The following is a 19,211-nucleotide window of genomic DNA, read 5'->3' as shown; positions in this document are numbered from 1 at the left end:
ATCCGATGAAGTGAGCTGTAGCTCACGAAAGCTTATGCTCTAATAAATTTGTTAGTCTCTAAGGTGCCACAAGTACTCCTTTTCTTTTTGCTTTGAAATGGGAATAGATCAATGCACACTAGGAAACTTTTAGCAGCAGCAGGGTGCACAAGGACACTAGCTACACGGGAGGTTAGTGTAGAGTAGATTTACACCCCAGCTCTCCACAAACTAAATGTTTGTGTAGCCAAGCCCTTGGATTTTTGCCTATGGCAAAGAGATGTTTGTAACAGATGACTAGAACTAGTAACAGTTAGGCCTAAGGTTTAGGAAATCCCAGGGAACAGTTAAGCTAGCTAAGTATGAGCTAAGAGGGAACAGACTGGCATTCACAGGCTTCTGCACCCAAGAGAGACTGGAAATTGTTACAAAGGCTCAACTTATTGTCCCCTCTGTAGATATTGCAGACAACCTGCCACCACTGATCTCCATGGGTGCGCATGTTTCCCCTCTATCACAACATATCCTTTTCCCCTGGACCCCAGTGAAACCCTGCACTGGACACATGCACAAAGAGAGGGAGCAAAAGACTCTTCTTCCTGTATATTATAGTACAGACATTTCTTTGGGTGGGGGGAAGAAGAGGCGAACTGTTGTTGCCTATATACGCATTTCCCCTCCTACAAATCTCTCTCCCCAAAATGATGGAAGCGTGTGGAGTTCCTTGAAGGAACCCTACATGGGGTGGGGAAGTCACCAGCAGGGGAGAATTTGGGCTTTTATTTTTAATAGCTTAGAGAGTAGTTGCAATTTAAATAGCCTCATCTCACCTCAGTGGAGATTGTCCTTAAAGAGGCTTTAAAAATACCTTAGGAGTTGGGCAGGGTGGCCAGAGAGAATGACCCAGCCTCTGAACAGCCAAAGACTGGATTTACCTGATCAGAGAAAACACACATACCTGAAAGATCAGCACTATCTTTAAAAGCAAGCATCTGATGACCAACCTATCAAATAGGAGCCTAAAGGTTTAGCTGGAGTGCACCATTACACATTAGTTTGTTCTCTAGGAACCAGTCACATTCAGAGACTTTCAACCCATTAAAGATACATTAAAAAGTTTTGACACTTCAAAACCAAAGTGTAACCAGACAATCTTCTTCAGGTTGTACCTCAACTGAATAAGAGTAAGGCCTGGTCTACACCTAAAGAGTTTTACTGGTGTCACTATGTTAATGTGGGATGTGATTTTTTCACATATAATTATGCCAGTAAAAACCCTAGTGTGTTATAAAGTTATAACAGTACAAGGTGCTTTATAAAAAAGAGTAGTTTATTCTGCTTTGCTGATGATTGGCAATAAACTATACTGGTATAACTGCATCCACATGGGATGGGGGAGGGGAGAGAGTTTGCTGCTTTATCTATAAATAGGTATAATAAAAGCAGTGGAAATTTTTGAAGTGCAAATAGAGGCCAATAAGATTTGACTAGGCTGAAGTGTAAAAAGTTCAGAGGTATAAAGAAAAGTATGTCCAGTAGATAATGCTAATCTGAGATGCTGCCTGTGTACGCTGGGGTAAGAGTCATAATGAAGGGACTTCCAGCCTTAATCTCTTAGCCCTGGTCTACACTAGGCGTTGAGGTGGAATTTAGCAGCGTTAAATCGATGTAACCCTGCACCCGTCCACATGACTAAGCCCTTTTTCTCGACTTAAACGGCTCTTAAAATAGATTTCCTTACTCCACCCCCGACAAGGGGATTAGCGCTGAAATCAGTTTTGCTGGGTCGAATTTGGGGTACTGTGGATGCAATTAGATGGTATTGGCCTCCGGGAGCTATCCCAGAGTGCTCCATTCTGACCGCTCTGGACAGCACTCTCAACTCAGATGCACTGACCAGGTAGACAGGAAAAGGCCTGAACTTTTGAATTTCAATTTCCTGTTTGGCTAGTGTGGCAAACTGCAGGTGACCATGCAGAGCTCATCAGCAGAGGTGACCATAATGGAGTCCCAGAATTGCAAAAGAGCTCCAGCATGGACTGAAAGGGAGGTACAGGATCTGATCGCTGTATGGGGAGAGGAATCCGTGCTATCAGAACTACGTTCCAGTTTTCGAAATGCCAAAACATTTGTGAAAATCTCCCAGGGCATGAAGGACAGAGGCCATAACAGGGACCTGAAGCAGTGCCGCGTGAAACTTAAGGAGCTGAGGCAAGCCTACCAGAAAACCAGAGAGGCGAATGGCCGCTCCGGGTCAGAGCCCCAAATATGCCGCTTCTATGATGAGCTGCATGCCATTTTAGGGAGTTCAGCCACCACTACCCCAGCTGTGTTGTTTGACTCCTTCAATGGAGATGAAGGCAACACAGAAGCAGGTTTTGGGGACGAGGAAGACGATGAGGAGGAGGCTGTAGATAGCTCACAGCAAACAAGCGGAGAAACCGGTTTTCCCAACAGCCAGGAACTGTTTCTCACCCTGGACCTGGAGCCAGTACCCCCCGAACCCACACAAGGCTGCCTCCTGGACCCACCGTGCGGAGAAGGGACCTCTGGTGAGTGTACCTTTTAAAATACTATACAAGATTTAAAAGCCAACATGTTTAATGATTAATTTGCCTTGGCATTCGTGGCTCTCCTGGATATACTCCCAAAGCCTTTGCAAAAGGTTTCTGGGGAAGGCAGCCTTATTCCATCCACCATGGTAGGACACTTTACCACTCCAGGCCAGTAGCACGTACTTGGGAATCATTGTAGAACAAAGCATTGCAGTGTATGTTTGCTGGCGTTCAAACAACATCTGTTCTTTATCTCTCTGTATTATCCTCAGGAGAGTGATATCATTCATGGTCACCTGGTTGAAATAGGGTGCTTTTCTTAAGGGGACATTCAGAGGTGCCTGTTCCTGCTGGGCTGTTTGCCTATGGCTGAACAGAAATGTTCTCTGCTGTTAGCCATGCAGTGGGGGGAGGCAAAATGCGACATTGTAACGAAAGCACATGTGCTATGTATGTAATGTTAACAGCAAGGTTTACCATGAAAGAGTGTATCCATTGTTCTATAAAATGTGTCTTTTCAAATACCACTGTCCCTTTTTTTTTTCTCCACCAGCTGCATGTGTTTCAAGGATCTTCTCCTTCCCAGAGGCTAGCGAAGATTAGAAGGCGAAAAAAAACGCACTCGCGATGAAGTGTTCTCCGAACTCATGCTGTCCTCCCACACTGACAGAGCACAGATGAATGCATGGAGGCAGACAATGTCAAAGTGCAGGAAAGCACAAAATGACCGGGAGGAGAGGTGGCGGGCTGAAGAGAGGGCTGAAGCTGAAAGGTGGTGGCAGCGTGATGAGAGGAGGCAGGAATCAATGCTGAGGCTGCTGGAGGATCAAACCAATATGCTCCAGCGTATGGTTGAGCTGCAGGAAAGGCAGCAGGAGCACAGATCACCACTACAGCCCATGTGTAACCAGCCACCCTCCTCCTCAAGTTCCATAGCCTCCTCACCCAGACACCCAAGAATCTGGTGGGGGGGCCTCTGGCCACCCAGCCACTCCACCCCAGAGGATTGCCCAAGTAACAGAAGGCTGGCATTCAATAAGTTTTAAACTTTAAAGTGCTGTGTGGCCTTGTCCTTCCCTCCTCCACCACCCCTCCTGGGCTACCTTGGTAATTATCCCCCTATTTGTGTGATGAATTAATAAAGAATGCATGAATGTGAAGCAACAATGACTTAATTGCCTCTGCAAGCGGTGATCAAAGGGAGGTGGGGAGGGTGGTTAGCTTACAGGGAAGTAGAGTGAACCAAGGGGCAGGGGGTTTCATCAAGGAGAAACCAACAGAACTGTCACACCATAGCCTGGTCAGTCATGAAACTGGTTTTCAAAGCTTCTCTGATGCGCACCGCACCCTCCTGTGCTCTTCTAACTGCCCTGGTGTCTGGCTGTGCGTAACCAGCAGCCAGGTGATTTCCCTCAACCTCCCACCCCACAATAAACGTCTCCCCCTTACTCTCACAGTTATTGTGAAGTCCACAGCAAGCGATAACAACAGTGGGAATATTGGTTTTGCCGAGGTCTAAATGAGTCAGTCAACTGCACCATCGTGCTTTTAAACGTCCAAATGCACATTCTACCACCATTCTGCACTTGCTCAGCCTGTAGTTGAACAGCTCCTGACTACTCTCCAGGCCGCCTATGTATGGCTTCATGAGCCATAGCATTAAGGGATAGGCTGGGTCCCCAAGGATAACTATAGGCATTTCAATATCCCCAACGGTTATTTTCTGGTCTGGGAAGAAAGTCCTTTCCTGCAGCTTTTGAAACAGACCAGAGTTCCTGAAGATGCGAGCATCCTGTACCTTTCCCGGCCATCCCATGTTGATGCTGGTGAAATGTCCCTTGTGATCCACCAGTGCTTGGAGCACTATTGAAAAGTCCCCCTTGCGGTTTATGTAGTCGCTGGCTTGGTGCTCCGGTGGTAAGATAGGGATATGGGTTCCATCTATGGCCCCATCACAGATAGTGGATGGCTTTGCTGCAATGGGATTCCCTATGACCTACACATTTCCCAGGGTCACTACTTTTGATATCAGCAGATCTTTGATTGCGTTGGCTACTTGCATCACAGCAGCCCCCACAGTAGATTTTCCCACTCCAAATTGATTTCTAACTGACCGGTAGCTGTCTGGCGTTGCAAGCTTCCACAGGGCTATTGCCATTCACTTCTCAACTGAGAGGGCTGCTCTCATCTTGGTATTCTTGTGCCTCAGGGCAGGGGAAAGCAAGTCAAAGTTCCATGAAAGTGCCCTTACGCATGCAAAAGTTTCGCAGCCACAGGGAATCATCCCAGACCTGCAACACTATGCAGTCCCACTAGTCTGTGCTTGTTTCCCAGGCCCAGAATTGGCGTTCCATCGCATGAGCCTGCCCCATTAGCACCATGATGCCCACATTGCCAGGGAACGCGCTTTGGGAGAAGTCTGTGTCCATGTCCTCATCACTCTCGTCACCGCGCTGACATCGCCTACTCGCTCGGTTTCGCTTCGCCAGGTTCTGGTGCTGCATATACTGCTGGATAATGCGTGTGGTGTTTAATGTGCTCCTAATTGCCAAAGTGATCTGAGCGGGCTCCATGCTTGCCGTGGTATGGCGTCTGCACAGAAAAAAGGCGCGGAACGATTGTCTGTTGTTGCCCTGACGGAGGATGGGGCGACTGACGACGTAACTTACAGGGTTGGCTTACAGGGAATTAAAATCAACAAAGGGGGTGGCTTTGCGAGAAACTGAATGGCCGCCTCAAGGATAGAACTCAAAACCTCAAGGATAGAATTCAAAACTGGGTTTAGCAGGCTGTTGATTTCACAGAGGGAGGGAGGGAGGAGAAAATGAATACAAAACAAATCTTGTCTATTTCTTGTTTTGAGCCACTTCATCTCTCTTTATAGATCATGCTGGCAGCAGACTGTGCAGTACGACCGCTAGCCATTGTCACCTCCTGGGTGCTCGGCAGAAGATGGTGCAGTATGACTACTGACCATCGTCTTCTGCTGGCTGCAGATTAAAAGACAGTGCACTGCCGGTAGGACTCAATCGCAATGAGACGAAACAAGGGAAATGACCTGGCTGAGTCACTCCCATGTTAACCCAGGTGTCTGGTTAAAAGAGCACCCAGGACTACGTTGACGACGGCTACCAGTCATACTGCACTGTCTGCTGCCAAAAGGCAATAAACTGCTGCTGCGTAGCAATGCAGTACCACTTCCGCCAGCACCCAGGAGACATATGGTATCGGTTAGCTGAGCGGTCTCCATGCTTGCCATGGTATGACGTCTGCACAGGTATCTCAAGAAAAAAGGTGCAAAACGATTGTCTGCCCTTGCTTTTATGGAGGGAGGGAGGGAGGGAGGGAGGGAATGGAGGCCTGACGATATGTACCCAGAACCACCCGTGACAATGTTTTAGCCCCATCAGGCACTGGGATTTCTACCCAGAATTCAAATGGGCAGGAGACTGCAGGAACTGTGGGATAGCTACCCACAGCGCAAAGCTCTGGAAGTCGACGGTTGCCTCGGTACTGTGGACACAGTCTGCCGACTACATGCACTTAGAGCATTTGTGTGGACACACACACACACACACACACACGACTGTATAAAAAGGCTTTCTACAAACCGACTTCTATAAATTCAACCTAATTTCATAGTGTAGACATACCCTTAAAAAGGTCAGGAAATTCTCTTCTGACCCTTTTCCCACCATATCCTGAACGGCCAAAGAAGCAGTGTGGGGTTTTCAAGGAGTGACTCATCAGTCAACAAGCATTTAGCACTACTCCCTCATCTCTGCATACGCAGGGTTCTCATTAAAGGTTCCATTTTCAAGTGGCTTATGTGTTAGCGGTTACAAGCCTGTTACAGACCTGAGTAATGTGTATTTTAGAAAGTTATAAATTTGTCAGTGGATGGTGTATTGTAGTTACAAAACATGATTGTGAATGACTTATAGACCAGTTGGACTGTAACAAATTAATAAGCAATTGATGTAAAAAAATGGTTCTTTGTTAATGTACCCTTAATATAAGGTCTGATCAGATTAAGGTTGTTTACCCACAACACTCCGGCTCCTCAGTACAGTGACACTTACCCTCTTTGGTTCCTAAGGCTAAATATTGCTATTGTTTGGTTTTCAAGCAGCCTCAAGCATTTTGTGAATAAAAAGACTGAAAACATATCCGATTCAACTTGCAGCGGCCTCCCAAGTTAATAGAGATGAGCCCTTACCAGAGGGTTGCCAACTTTCTGATTGCAGAAAGCCAAACACACTTGCCCTGCCCCCAGACTCCACCCCTGCTCACTCCATCCCCCCTCCCTTACTCATTTTCACTGGGCTGGGGCAGGGGATGAGGGGTTGGGGTGTGGAAGGGGATGAGGGCTCCGGCTGGGGGCTTGGGCTCTGGGGTGGGGCTGAGGGGTTCAGGAGGGGCTCCAGGGTGGGGCAGGGCTCCCAACAGCACTTACCTCAGGCAGCTCCCAGGAAGTGGTGACATGCTGCTCTGGCTCCTAGGCACAGAGTGAGGGGGCTCTGCGCGCTGCTCCCATCTGCAGGCACTGCTCCCACAGTCCCCATTGGTTGCGGAGCTCCCATGGGAGCTGCGGAGCTGGAGCCACCCCAGTCCCCCCTCCACCTAGGAGCCGGAGAGACATGCACGCTACTTCCAGGAGCTGCATGGAGGCAACCACTGAGGCCAACCAGACTTTTAGCGGCCTGGTCAGCTGTGCTGACTGGAACCGCCAGGGTCCCTTTTTGACCCGATGCCTGGCAACCTTACCAGGACCCTCCAATCTACCCACCACCACCCCAAATTTGGGGATTTTTCTAATTCCAACCCAAGATGCAAAATTTAGGCCTCATCTTTCAAACTGGAGACAGACTTTTCTGCTCGGCTCTATTTTTAGCTTTCTGCCTGGGAAAGGGAAGGTAGGCACTGTTGGTTTTAGGCTATAAAGAGCTGACCTATACCAAATCCAAGGCCAGTTTTTAAAAACAGAAGGGAGTTTGGTTTTTTGAACCACATTCTTCTCAAATCAAAAGGATGCTTTTATGACTTTTGTTTGGCTACCACAACACTGTAAAACTCCAACTGGAAGGAAAACTAGTGATAATACAAGCTATTTTATGAAATGGCATGTTTTCTACTTTGGAGCACAATTCTACCCAAAACATTCTGGCATTACAGAGCTCTAAGCTTATTACCTCTCAATGACTACATATTAAAAAAGAAGCTCAATTTATAAAGTAAAATGAATCACCAGTAAGAAAAGTTATACAGTTAGAACATACTTGATGGTTCTGTTGATCTCCCCCTCCACAGGTGTTGTAGAACAAAAATAAAAAACAGATTCAGGGAGGTATTTTGTTGGGGTCAAAAAGTTAAGCAGTCATATTTTAAGAAGAGAAGGAGACAGATCTTTTGTTTGTGACATTTTCCGACCACAATTTCCTGTTCTGAATTTGTAACACAAGGTTACTAAACCTAAGCAATAAGCATATAATTTAAGATTGTTACATGGTGCGTATAAACACACTGTCAATCAGTTCCACCGTTTCCTCTGTACAGTCAGTCACTTCTCCCTTGTTTGTTTGGGTTTTTGCATATAGCAACAGAAGAGAGAAAAGCAGCATTGTTCTTGCCTTTAAAAAAAGAGAAAATTCAACTGTTAACCCCTCAAAAATTGACAGGTTAAATCTAGAGAAGTTATAGAAACCCAAAATTAATTTTTTAAACATAATATATTTAATTCTTCAATTAACTTAAGTTGAAATCCACTGTACCTGCAAAACTTGGACAGATCCTATTATGGAAACAGGCCTGTCAGACAAGGTGTCAAGCCTAAACAAAAACAGGACTTAAGCTGATATCCAACTTGATGGCTGAAAAAAAATTCTAATCCCTAAAGAGGGCACTAGTAATGGCAGGAACGTGACTTTTTAAGAGTTCTCTTTTTTGTCATTTGTATTAAGGCTGCTAAGCATCCAATTGCTTCCTCCAAAATCCATCCCTAGTCATCTTTCACCTCTTACAACAGCAGCTTTGTCCTCCAGAACTTGCATCACTCCTCAATCCATTTTACTACAGCTAAATTGTTTTCCTTGCATGTTACTCTTACTACATCACCCCTCTTCTTAATCCCTGCACTGGCTTCCAGTCATTTTCTGTATCAAATGTAAACTCCACTTTGTTGTTTTCCAGGCTGTGCTCCTGTATATGTATTCTTGTCTCCTACTGTGGCCCACAACATGCCCTTTCTTCTCCCAGTTGCATGCACCTTGACCCTCTCCTAGTCTCCACTTCCTTCCTGTATCTGTGTCCCCATGTAATCTCAGTCTTGGAAATTCCTCCTCTGAGCTCACCTCTCTGTTAGCTTTCCATTGCTGAGCACTGCTTTATTATTCCTGCAAGACCCTGCTCCCACGAACTCTTCGTTTTGTTTAAATTACACACACACACACTCTATAGTCCACACAAAGGTTATCATGACTCTAATCCAATTTGACACTGCTTTTTTGCTCCTTTACCGTGCATAGCCATCCTGGATTTTCTACTTATTTGGACCAGAGTCCTAGACTGCCTTATTTTTTCTGTAGAAAATCCATGCATACCTATATTGTTCCAGAGTGGAGTTACTAGATAACTGGGTTTTGACAGAACAGATTATTCTGGATAACCAATCTTGAAGAAGATAAGGGGAAGGGAGCGGGGAGAAGAATAGCTCTATGACTGAGCTGGATATTAGATGAAAGTTATAAAGCGGAGATGGTATACAACCTATTTTCACCTCTCCTTGAAAACACTTTGTATTTGAAACTTTGCTAGTGAGATCTTTATGTTTTTAAGGAAAGTGTTATGTTAATTGAACAAGGAGATATCAGGGTATAAAAGATTACTTATTCCAAGTTTTATTCATTTATCTTGTGCAAGAACAAGTATACTATGTTAGGAGGTCAAGCAATTAGTTTTGGAGTTAATCACTGAAGTAGTTTGAACCTCTTGGATCTCCAATGAAGGATTTAAGTTCAGAAGAGATCTCCTGGTCTTGAGAAGGGCATGACTTCCACAGGCACAGGTTGTGAGGGTCAGATAGGTACAAGAAACACAGATACATCCAGTGGAGCCTGTGAGTTTTTGGACAGAGGCAACTCCAGTTCCAAAAGCTCAAAGATATCCTAAAAGTAAGGTCTCAAGGTTGGCAGATGATGTTTAGATGGGTTAGTTAAGTGCAGTTTCTTCCTTCGAGCTTGCAAGGTATACAGAATTTACTTGTGGGCCTTCTGATTTGGTGCTACAGAACCAAGCTCCATGATGACCATTACTGACCTCTCCACTACCTCAATCACATGCAGACTATGGAGCTTATCCGTCCATAAGCACCACCTGCATAAGATCTATTAGAGCTATGGTTCAAAGAACTTACCAACTCTGAAGAAACCTGTGTAATTAATTTAAAAGTTTTACAAGTCGTAACGCCTGTTTAAAAGCTTGACATATGCTGACAAAGTGGCTAGGTTACGTTTCATGAGAGGAATAAGGAAGCGCTCCACTCAACATAGCATCTGAGTACCTTATCGAAGAAAAAAAGAAATCTAAGAGTAAATCTCTATCTTTTGTTCCACACAATCATCATCAAGAGTGTGTTATAAGTTATTGTACCCTGTGAAGGCAAGGGATTTTACTTTTCAATTTGCAGGTGACAAAATAAGTTAGTTCTTCCAGTCTCTTCAAAACGACAGAGTTCCACAGTTGTGGAACAGCTTCTGAAAAATCTGTCTGAGACTATGTTTACGCTACAGAGCCTACCCCAACATAACTATGTCAGCACAGTTATCGTCCCTACAGAGCCTACACAAACAGATGGGGGTTGTCTCTCAAGGTAGGAACATCACCTTCCTGAATGATGTTAGCTATGTTGACAGAAGCCCTCTTCCACCAGCACAGCTGTCTTTAAACTGGGGGATTTTTTGGCATAGCGAGGTCAGTCACAGGTGCTGTTATTGCACACCCTTCACTGACGCAACATACCAGTATTACTTTAAGTGTAGACCAAGCCTCGTGTGCGCAAATCTCCATCTAGAGGTTGAAAGCTCCATTGTTCCAGAGCAAGGGTAGTCAACAGGCGGCCCAAGGGCCAAATCCTAGCTGCCAGATGATTTTGAACAGACCGCAAAATCTTTTTATTTATGTATCATTATTGTTGTTATTTTTGTATTATTTTCTCTGGAGTCTGGACCTTGACCATGAAATTTGGACCGTGACAAAAAATGATTGATTATCCCTATTCCAGAGGGACATAGCTGTCGCGTGGGTCATGGACTTGAAATGAAGGACCATCTCACTTTAACCTTTCTGTACCTCAGTTTCCTCTCCCACCCTTTGTCTGTGGCACCTATTTAGACTGCAAGCTCTTCAGAGCAGGGACTGTCCCTTACTAGGTATACGTAGAGGTACTAACACAAGATGGCCCCACCCTCTGTTGGAGCTACTGTAATACAATTAATAAATTTGCTGGGATTAATCATGTGCAGGGCTTTTGAAGATAAAGGACTAAAACCTGAAATTAGGCAAATCAGCAAGGGATGGAGAGCGCAGACTAGGCTGATGTGTGCCAGAACCCTTGTGATTTAAAATGAATGGCAGAGTATAGTGCCCAACAGAAGGTCCATGAGAACTCCTGGGTACTTTCCAATGCCTACGAAAGGTGCGTATGTCTCTGGATAAGTGGGTTTGGATCAGGGGAGAGAGGGACCTTTCCACTGTCATTCAGATGGCATTAGAAAGTGGTCATTTACTATGCACTTAGGCTCCTTTTTCAAAGCTTATTAAAAGCTCACTGCGCTTTGGAGTGCAAAGCCCTAGAGCTGCCAAAATTTGAAATGAATGCCATTTAGTGATATATATTTGATTAAAATCAAATTTGGAGGCAAAGGAAGTGAGACTGTGGCAGTGCATTACAGTCAGTAAAAATCAGAGTATTTCCACAGCTGTGAGCATCATAGTGCTGCAGGTAACAGAATTAGGAGGAGAAAGATGGAGGGGAGGGGAAGAGTATCAAATAATAATTCTTGGCTACTACTTGTCTGTTTTTTCCAGGCATCACTAAATGACCATTCCTCATTTAAGGCTATACAAAAGCATGCCCTATCCTCCCCACCTTAAGAATGTGAGTGCAGAGTAAGTCAGTATGGTCTCTCCTCCCCACCTTCAAAACAAGAAAACTACCAAAACATTTACCTCAAACTTTCTATGGTACAGAAACCAAAACAACCTCTACCACCACATATGCATGCCTATATACTGCCTTGGGCCAAGACCAGACTTGATACTGCAAAGCATGTAGAAAGAAGTTTTGAGATCATTATGAGCAATTTAGGAACATGTCTGGTTTTGAACAAAAACTGCTGGCTCACTGTATAAAAGAAAAGAAAAGCATGGCTAAGAAAAATCAAATAAGGGTTTTGAATGGACTGAGACTGAGCTTTAGTAATGGCATCACTATCCACAGCAGTATGACTTTTCAAGCTTATCAGATGTATAATGCATATCTGGCAATTATAAAAGAGTGAACAACTGTTTATTATGAACATGTTTAACTCTATTTTGCTTTGAAAATTTATGCGTTGGAAAAAGATGTTTTCTTTCTAACTAAGCAAGGTCTAGTTTCAAGAGTGTTATTTGCAAAGTTAATGCAATGCCTACTGTACTGCAACAGCATTTATTGCAATAAAATGGTATGACATTACAGGGAATTCTTGAACCAAAGCCAAGACTAGTGGCCATTTTACACAAGTTACTATTCGGAAGTCAGTCTACTGATTTTACATTTATTTAAATTGCAAATTAAATTAAAACTGCTAGAAATCTAAATATAGATAATTTCACATCAGATTTCTCAGGGCAATATACTGCAGTTGTGTTCCTGATTTTCCACAACAACATTTTGCATGGAATTCAAGTATGTACACTAGAAGTTAATGTATCACTTCAATTGAACACAAGTAGTATTTTGATTCAGGCTCTACAGCCCATGACTAAGTCTACAGCCTTGACCATTACACAAGACAGAGAGAAAATATTTTATAAAAATGCTTGGGTTGGTTTGTTTTTTTGCTAAACGTCTCTGCTCTGTGAGAAATAATTTTCCCCACTTATTTGAGTGACTTAAGGCACGGGTTCTCGACCTTTTCTTTCTGAGGCCCCACCAACATGCTATAAAAACCTCTATGGCACACCTGTGGCACAACAGGTGTTTTTCTGCATATCCAGTAGATTAAAAACCAGGGCTGGCGTTAGGGCAGGGGCGGGCAAACTTTTTGGCCTGAGGGCCACGTCAGGTTTCCAAAATTGTATGGAGGGCTGGTTAGGGGAGGCTGTGTCTCCCCAAACAGCCAGACGTGGCCCGGCCCCCTGACGCCTCGTATCCGACCACCCCGCTTCTCACCCCCTGACGGCACCCCCCCCGGGACTCCTACCCCATCCACCACCCCCTGCTCCCTGACTAACCTTGGACTCGCCATCCCTGACTGCCCCCTGCCGCCCCATCCAACCTCCCCTCTCATTCCCGACTTGCCCTTTGCCCCATCCAACCCCCATTCCACACCTTCTGACTGCCCCGACCCCTATCCACATCCCCTCAACCACTCCCCCCCCTCCTCTGCCCTCTATCCAATCCCCCCCCAGCCGCACCGCCGAGAGCACCGGGTCAAGCTGTGGCTCTGCAACTGTGTTGCGCCAGTGGGGAAGGGAGACAGCAGGGGAGGGGCCAAGGGCTAGCTTCCTGGGCCAGGAGCTCAGGGGCCAGGCAGGAGGGCCCCGCAGGCCATAGTTTGCCCACCTCTGCATCGGGGGGTAGCAAGCAGGGCAATTGCCTGTGGCCCCACACCACAGGGAGCCCTGAAAAGCTGAGTTGCTCGGATTTTGGCGTTAGCCTCACGCAGCTTGGGTTCGGCTTTCTGCCCTGAGCCCCAGGGAGTCTAACGCCGGTCCTGCTCTCTAGTTTATTTTGGCAACCGCCCTGAAACCTGCTCCCAGCTTCCTAGGGGCTCCCGGATCTCTGGTTGAGAGCCACTGGCTTAAGGAAGTCTGTTCTAAATTTGTCAATACACTTTAAAAGAGGCTGGCTGTTTTTCATACAATCATAGAAATGTAGGATTGGTAGGGACCTTGAGAAGTCAAGTCCAACCCTCCATGCTATGGTACAACAAACAGATGAACTAAGTGCTCTGTCACAAAGTGGATCAGACATACCCTGAAGAAAGAAAGAAGCCTCCAAAGTCCAATCTTACCCTTGTTTACAGAAGCCATGATTTCAGTAAAACTGTGGTTAATGGTGAGTGAGAGATACAACAGTACTTCAGAACAGGGTTTATAGATTTAAGTCACTTTATTATTATTATAATTTTTTTAAATTTAGGTCAGGTTGAGTCTTTGTAAAGCTAATTTTACACATGTGCTATTGCAACTTTAGATTAAAATTTATAATGAATTAGAATATACATGTTCTTTTTAAATGCCACTACTAGTAGGGTATGGTCTTTGAATATTGCAAGACTGCTATAAGCAAAAAAAAAATATTGAAAGTTAAAGCCCTGATGCTGCAAATACTTAAACAGGACTGTAAATTTAGTCACATGAGTAGTTCCATTGTCTTCCACAGGACTACCCAAGTGTTTAAACTTAAGACATGTTTAAGATCTTGTCTTCATTATGGTGCTAAATCTGTGCCACCAAGATTGATGCAGCAGATTCTGTTTAGTGGGTCTGGTGAAGATGCGATAAGTCGATGGGAAAGCGCTCTCCCGTTGACATAATTAATCCACCTCAATAAGAGGCAGAAGCTATGTCAATGAGAAAACATCTCCCACCACCTTAATGTGGTGTAAATCAATGTAAGTTACGTTGCTCGTGGTGTGTGTGTGTGTTTTTTTACACCCCTGAGCGACGTAACTTACATTGACTTAAATGATAGTGTAGACAAGGCCTAAGTGTTTGCAGCATCAGGAACTAATATTAAAAACTGGTGGCATAAAATCTTTGCTTCCTCCAAACAACATTACTTCAGTGTTAACACTGAAGTTATTTGGACATTCAGTACATTAAACTTATTGTGAACATTTTTTATATACAGGACAAAAATTTTAAGAGCCCCTAAGGGCTTCTGAAAAATCTCAACTTAAGTTGTTTAGGAACACAAGTCCAACTGACTTCAAACCCCGATGGAGGAGTTTAGCCTAGTCAAAACATGTCAGCTTTTCCGATTTCTGGAAGTGCAATACATCAGAAGGTGGTGATTGTTGCAAATCTAGCACTCCGTCTCCCAAGTTATTTTTAGCATCGGTTCCCTTTTTTAAACTCTCCCCCATACCATGCGTTCTATCTCTCTCCCTCACTTCTTTTCCTCTAACTTCTTTTCTCTCTCACCAATTCCAGCTGTTGTGCTCCCTGGTTCCCCCATCACAGTTAAGAGAATTGGTGGCTCCAACTGGTCTGCTCCCAGGTCCTTCCAACACCAGTGCCTGGGCCACAGTCTGCTCCCCAGCTCCATTCCAAGTAGCCCGTCACTATGCACACGTGTAATTACCCAAGGCCAGATATAGAATTTTAAGACAAACATTTGGCTATGTAAGCTAAGTATTTTTAAGGGGCCACTCATAAGTGTGGGTAAGGCCACACACTCCACTACACTGATAAGGAACAGGAATCTATAAGGTCTTATTATCTATATTCAGAGTTGCACCAGTTTAACTAAAGGTACAGTTTAAAACCAATTTACAAGCCTAATGTAAACACCAAAATAATGGCAGTAAGAGGCGTGAGCCTCTCAGGGAATTCCCTCACCTAGAAGAAAAAGAGGAGAGTATGGTTGAACCATCATCCTCTTCACATCTTTAAGATTGGGTGGGTCAAGATTCCTTCCCCACTCTGAACTCTAGGGTACAGATGTGGGGACCTGCATGAAAACCTCAAACTTATTTTTAGCAGCTTAGGTTAAACTTCCCCAAGGTACAAACTATTTTACCTTTTGCCCTTGTACTTTATCACTTCCACTACCAAACGCCTAACACCAGTTACTGGGAAAGAGTCCGTTTGGAAAGGTCTTTCCACCCAAAATCCTCCCAAATCTTATACACCCCTTTCCTGGAGAAGGTTTGATAAAAATCCTCACCAAGTTGCATAGGTGACCACAGACCCAAACCCTTGGATCTTAAGAACAATGAAAAAGCATTCAGTTACTTAAAAGAAGAATTTTAATAGAAGTAAAAAGGATCACCTCTGTAAAATCAGGATGGTAAATACCTTACAGGGTAATTAGATTCAAAACACAGAGAATCCCTCTAGGCAAAACCTCAAGTTACAAAAAGACATAAAAAGCAGGAATCTACATTCCATTCAGCACAGCTTATTTTCTCAGCCATTCAAAGAAATCAGAATCCAACGCATATCTAGCTAGATTTCTTACTAAGTTCTAAGACTCCATTCCTGTTCTGTCCGGTAAAAGCATCATACAAACAGAGAGGCTTTTTTTCTCCCTCCTCCCAGCCACTGAATGCATCTGACGAAGTGAGCTGTAGCTCACAAAAGCTTATGCTCCAATACATTTGTTAGTCTCTAAGGGGCCACAAGTACTCCTTTTCTTTTTGCGAATACAGATTAACAGGCAGCTACTCTGAAACCTTGAAAGTTAAATATTCAAAGAGGGAAAGTGCCAGAATGAAACTACACCCTATAATTAGGTGAATAAGCTTAATTAAGTGGCACAGTCATCCTTGAAGGTGGGGTGGGGAAGAGAAATTAAGAGGCACCTGCTTAACTACCATTTTCAGTAGCTAGCCAAACTGATTCTAGTATAGTCTTTCGCAAAAAGAAAAGGAGTACTTGTGGCACCTTAGAGACTAACACATTTATTCGAGCATAAGCTTTCGTGAGCTAGGATCGGATGAAGTGAGCTGTAGCTCACGAAAGCTTATGCTCGAATAAATTTGTTAGTCTCTATGGTGCCACAAGTACTCCTTTTCTTTTTGCGAATAGAGACTAACAGGGCTGCTACTCTGAAACCTCGTATAGTCTTTGTGAGCTTGCTCTCTCATGTGCCAATTTCCTAGGGATTCATAGCTCTAGAAGGTCAATTACTTTCTAGGAGGTTGCTTCCCTCCCCCACTCATGCAATTATGGGAAGTTAGCAAATGTCTCTCTAAATCACTGCCTGGCCTTCTCTCACATCCAGGCTTGGGAAAAAGTGGCTAAATGGAGCTGACTGGCAGGTACGGTATGTTAAGACTGGACTGTCTGCCCTCCCGCAGGCCTCGGGTGAGCTTCCTGCCCGTGTGTTTTGTGTTCATGCACGGCATCGGGCAGGCCGTCAGCAGCGGCCCGCTCCCCCACGGGGAGCGCTGCCACCCAGCAGCCCCACCCTGGATCGTCGGCGCCGCGGCGACCAGGGGCAGGGTGGGGTCGCGGAGAAGAAAAGCAGGAGCCCGACACACCCCTTTGACGAGCCCCTACCGTCTCCCACTGGAGCGCATCTAATGCCCCCCCCCTCCCGGCAAGTTTCTCCAGGTCGGCTCCGTTTACCAGTGAAAACAAACTAGGGGCTGGCCGCGCTCGCACCCTGCGGGCGGAGAGGGGCGCAGGAGAAACAGGGTCCCGTCTCTCCCCGGCGGGAAGGGAGAGGCATTGAGAGGCCCAGCTAAAGCCGCCCTGGAAGGCGGCTCCTCAGCGCCGCCACCCCAAGGAGGAGGCGCCCACGCCCGGGGGCAGGGCCAAGGTGCGACGCTCCCAACCAGGGCGGCCAGTCGGGGGGGGGGGGGGAAGCAGGTTTGCCCGAGCGCCCCGGGGGCAGGGAGGCTCCCCACGTGCCCCTCCCGTCGGCGGCAGGGGAGCGGAGGCTTCCCCGGGCGAGGCTGGGCGCAGCCTGCCCAGAGAGCGGGAAGCTCCGGCCCCGCTTGGCTAGCCGGCCCCGGCAGGGAAAAGCCGGGGAGCAGAGCGACTCTCCTCTTCCCCTAGGGGGACCCGCCGCTGGGGGCGCCGGGGGAGCGCGGGTTCCCGGCCCCATCCTTCCCTCCCGAGCCGCCCCCGGCCGGCTTCCTGCCCCCCGGGGTGGGGGGGGCGGCGCTGGGCTCTTACCCAGAAAATGAAGTTGAAGCCGAAGAGCAGGTACTTGATGCACTTGGTGCCCCCTTTCACTGGCATCTTTGCTGGAGGGGCCGGGCCGGCTGGGGGGCAGTGGGCAGCTGCTTCGGGGCTCGGTGGACGGAACGGGACGCAGCCAAGAGACTTTCAAAAGTGCCACTCCTTAAATCCGGGTTTCCGTGGAGCAGTTCCGTGCACCTCCCCCAGGCTGCCCAGCCCGGCCCCCTTTTCCATTCCTCTGACTGCCCTGCCCCTCTGTACCTACCCTGCCCTCTGGCCAGCCCCCTCCCACTGGCCCTGCCCTGCCTTGCCTCGCTCTGTCTCTCCTCTACCCTTCCCTCCCCTGCACCTGCCTCTCTGCCTAGCCATCTCCGCACAACGCTCTGCCCCCTTTGTGCGCCCTCCTTGTGCTCTTATCCCTGCTCCTCTGCCTTTCCCTGCCTGCAGGGATTTCCCTGCAGCCCCCCCCATGGGGGTATTTACCCCCCTGAATGTCCCCAACACCCCTCCCTCCAAGTTTTGTGAACTAGTTACATGCAGTGTTGCCAATTTAGTGATCGTTTGGAAATATGAATTGAAACTGAAACGTTAATACCCACTTTAAAAGCATATGCAGTGTATAATAAAATACATGTAGCTGAAAAAGTAGAATAGATTTGAAAAGTATGAACATAGACTAGCTTCCTTATACAGCTGCTGTTTTTAATGACCATGTCAGTGCATGCATTTTGGTGATGTTGGCCAACCTAATAATTTCAAATTATGATTTGTAAGCAAAGTCTAAATGAGCTCTCCCTGACAGCTAGTGGTGGACTGGGGGGAAAGGCTTCAGGACCAGATTGTATTTACATTCACACCTAATCTACCTAGGTATCCAGCAAACAGAGCTGTGTTGCCCAAGTGATAGATTTTGGCTGGGGTTGAGTTACAGGTGTTTTGCTTGATGGTCTGCCTGAGTCACAAGTACTATTAGATCTGCCCCTCTCCACTGTTTAAAGACAGAGCTGATTAGGCTCCATGGATAGTCTTTGTTTTGTGAAGTGATCACTACAGCTGAAATCACTGATATTCAGGTCTAAGTGCTTAGACCTGCTGTGGGACAGTGCTTCTGTGGAAAAGATGGCCCAGTCTGCACTAGCAGTGAGGTTCCCCAACTGAGAGCTCAGCTAAAATCACTGAGAGCTCGATGGAACCTCAAGAGACCAACTCCAAGAGGTCATAGTGGCAGGTGGCAGCAGAAGGTGATGGCGCAGGGCCACTGGCAACAGAGTGATGGAGTGAACGGTGGCACAACAAACAACAGTGGCCAGAGTGAACAGTGAGCAGCTGGAGGAACAAGCAAGATGCCTTCTTGCCCCCAACCTGGGAGATGAACTCATGTGAAAGCACCTCTGAACTCTGAGACTCCACTGACCAAGGACAATACTGGTGTGTGTTAAATGAGGCTGTTAAGAATGTTGGAGACACAACACAGTTCATGTGAACAAATATGGCTATGGCATCATACTTTCTATTCAAGCAAGAGATACCACACACTACAAACTGGAGGCCAATGTT

The 19,211-nt window shown here is 46.2% G+C and overlaps 1 protein-coding gene across 1 annotated transcript in view; it reads right to left on the bottom strand.

Annotated features, from left to right (window-relative positions):
• The window catches only part of CD9 (CD9 molecule), a 36,572-nt gene extending 18,529 nt beyond the window's left edge, over positions 1-18,043 (bottom strand). Inside the window, exon 1 of the mRNA XM_038386300.2 lies at positions 17,649-18,043. Coding sequence (XP_038242228.1) covers positions 17,649-17,714 — 66 coding nt within the window. The 5' untranslated portion in view covers positions 17,715-18,043. The remainder of the gene's footprint in view (positions 1-17,648) is intronic.
• Positions 18,044-19,211: the final 1,168 nt, after the last annotated feature.

Source organism: Dermochelys coriacea, chromosome 1 (genome assembly GCF_009764565.3).
Source record: "Dermochelys coriacea isolate rDerCor1 chromosome 1, rDerCor1.pri.v4, whole genome shotgun sequence".
Taxonomy (NCBI): domain Eukaryota; kingdom Metazoa; phylum Chordata; order Testudines; family Dermochelyidae; genus Dermochelys; species Dermochelys coriacea.
The sequence above is the reverse complement of the archived record's forward strand: the minus strand, read 5'-3'. Positions and strand labels throughout refer to the sequence as shown.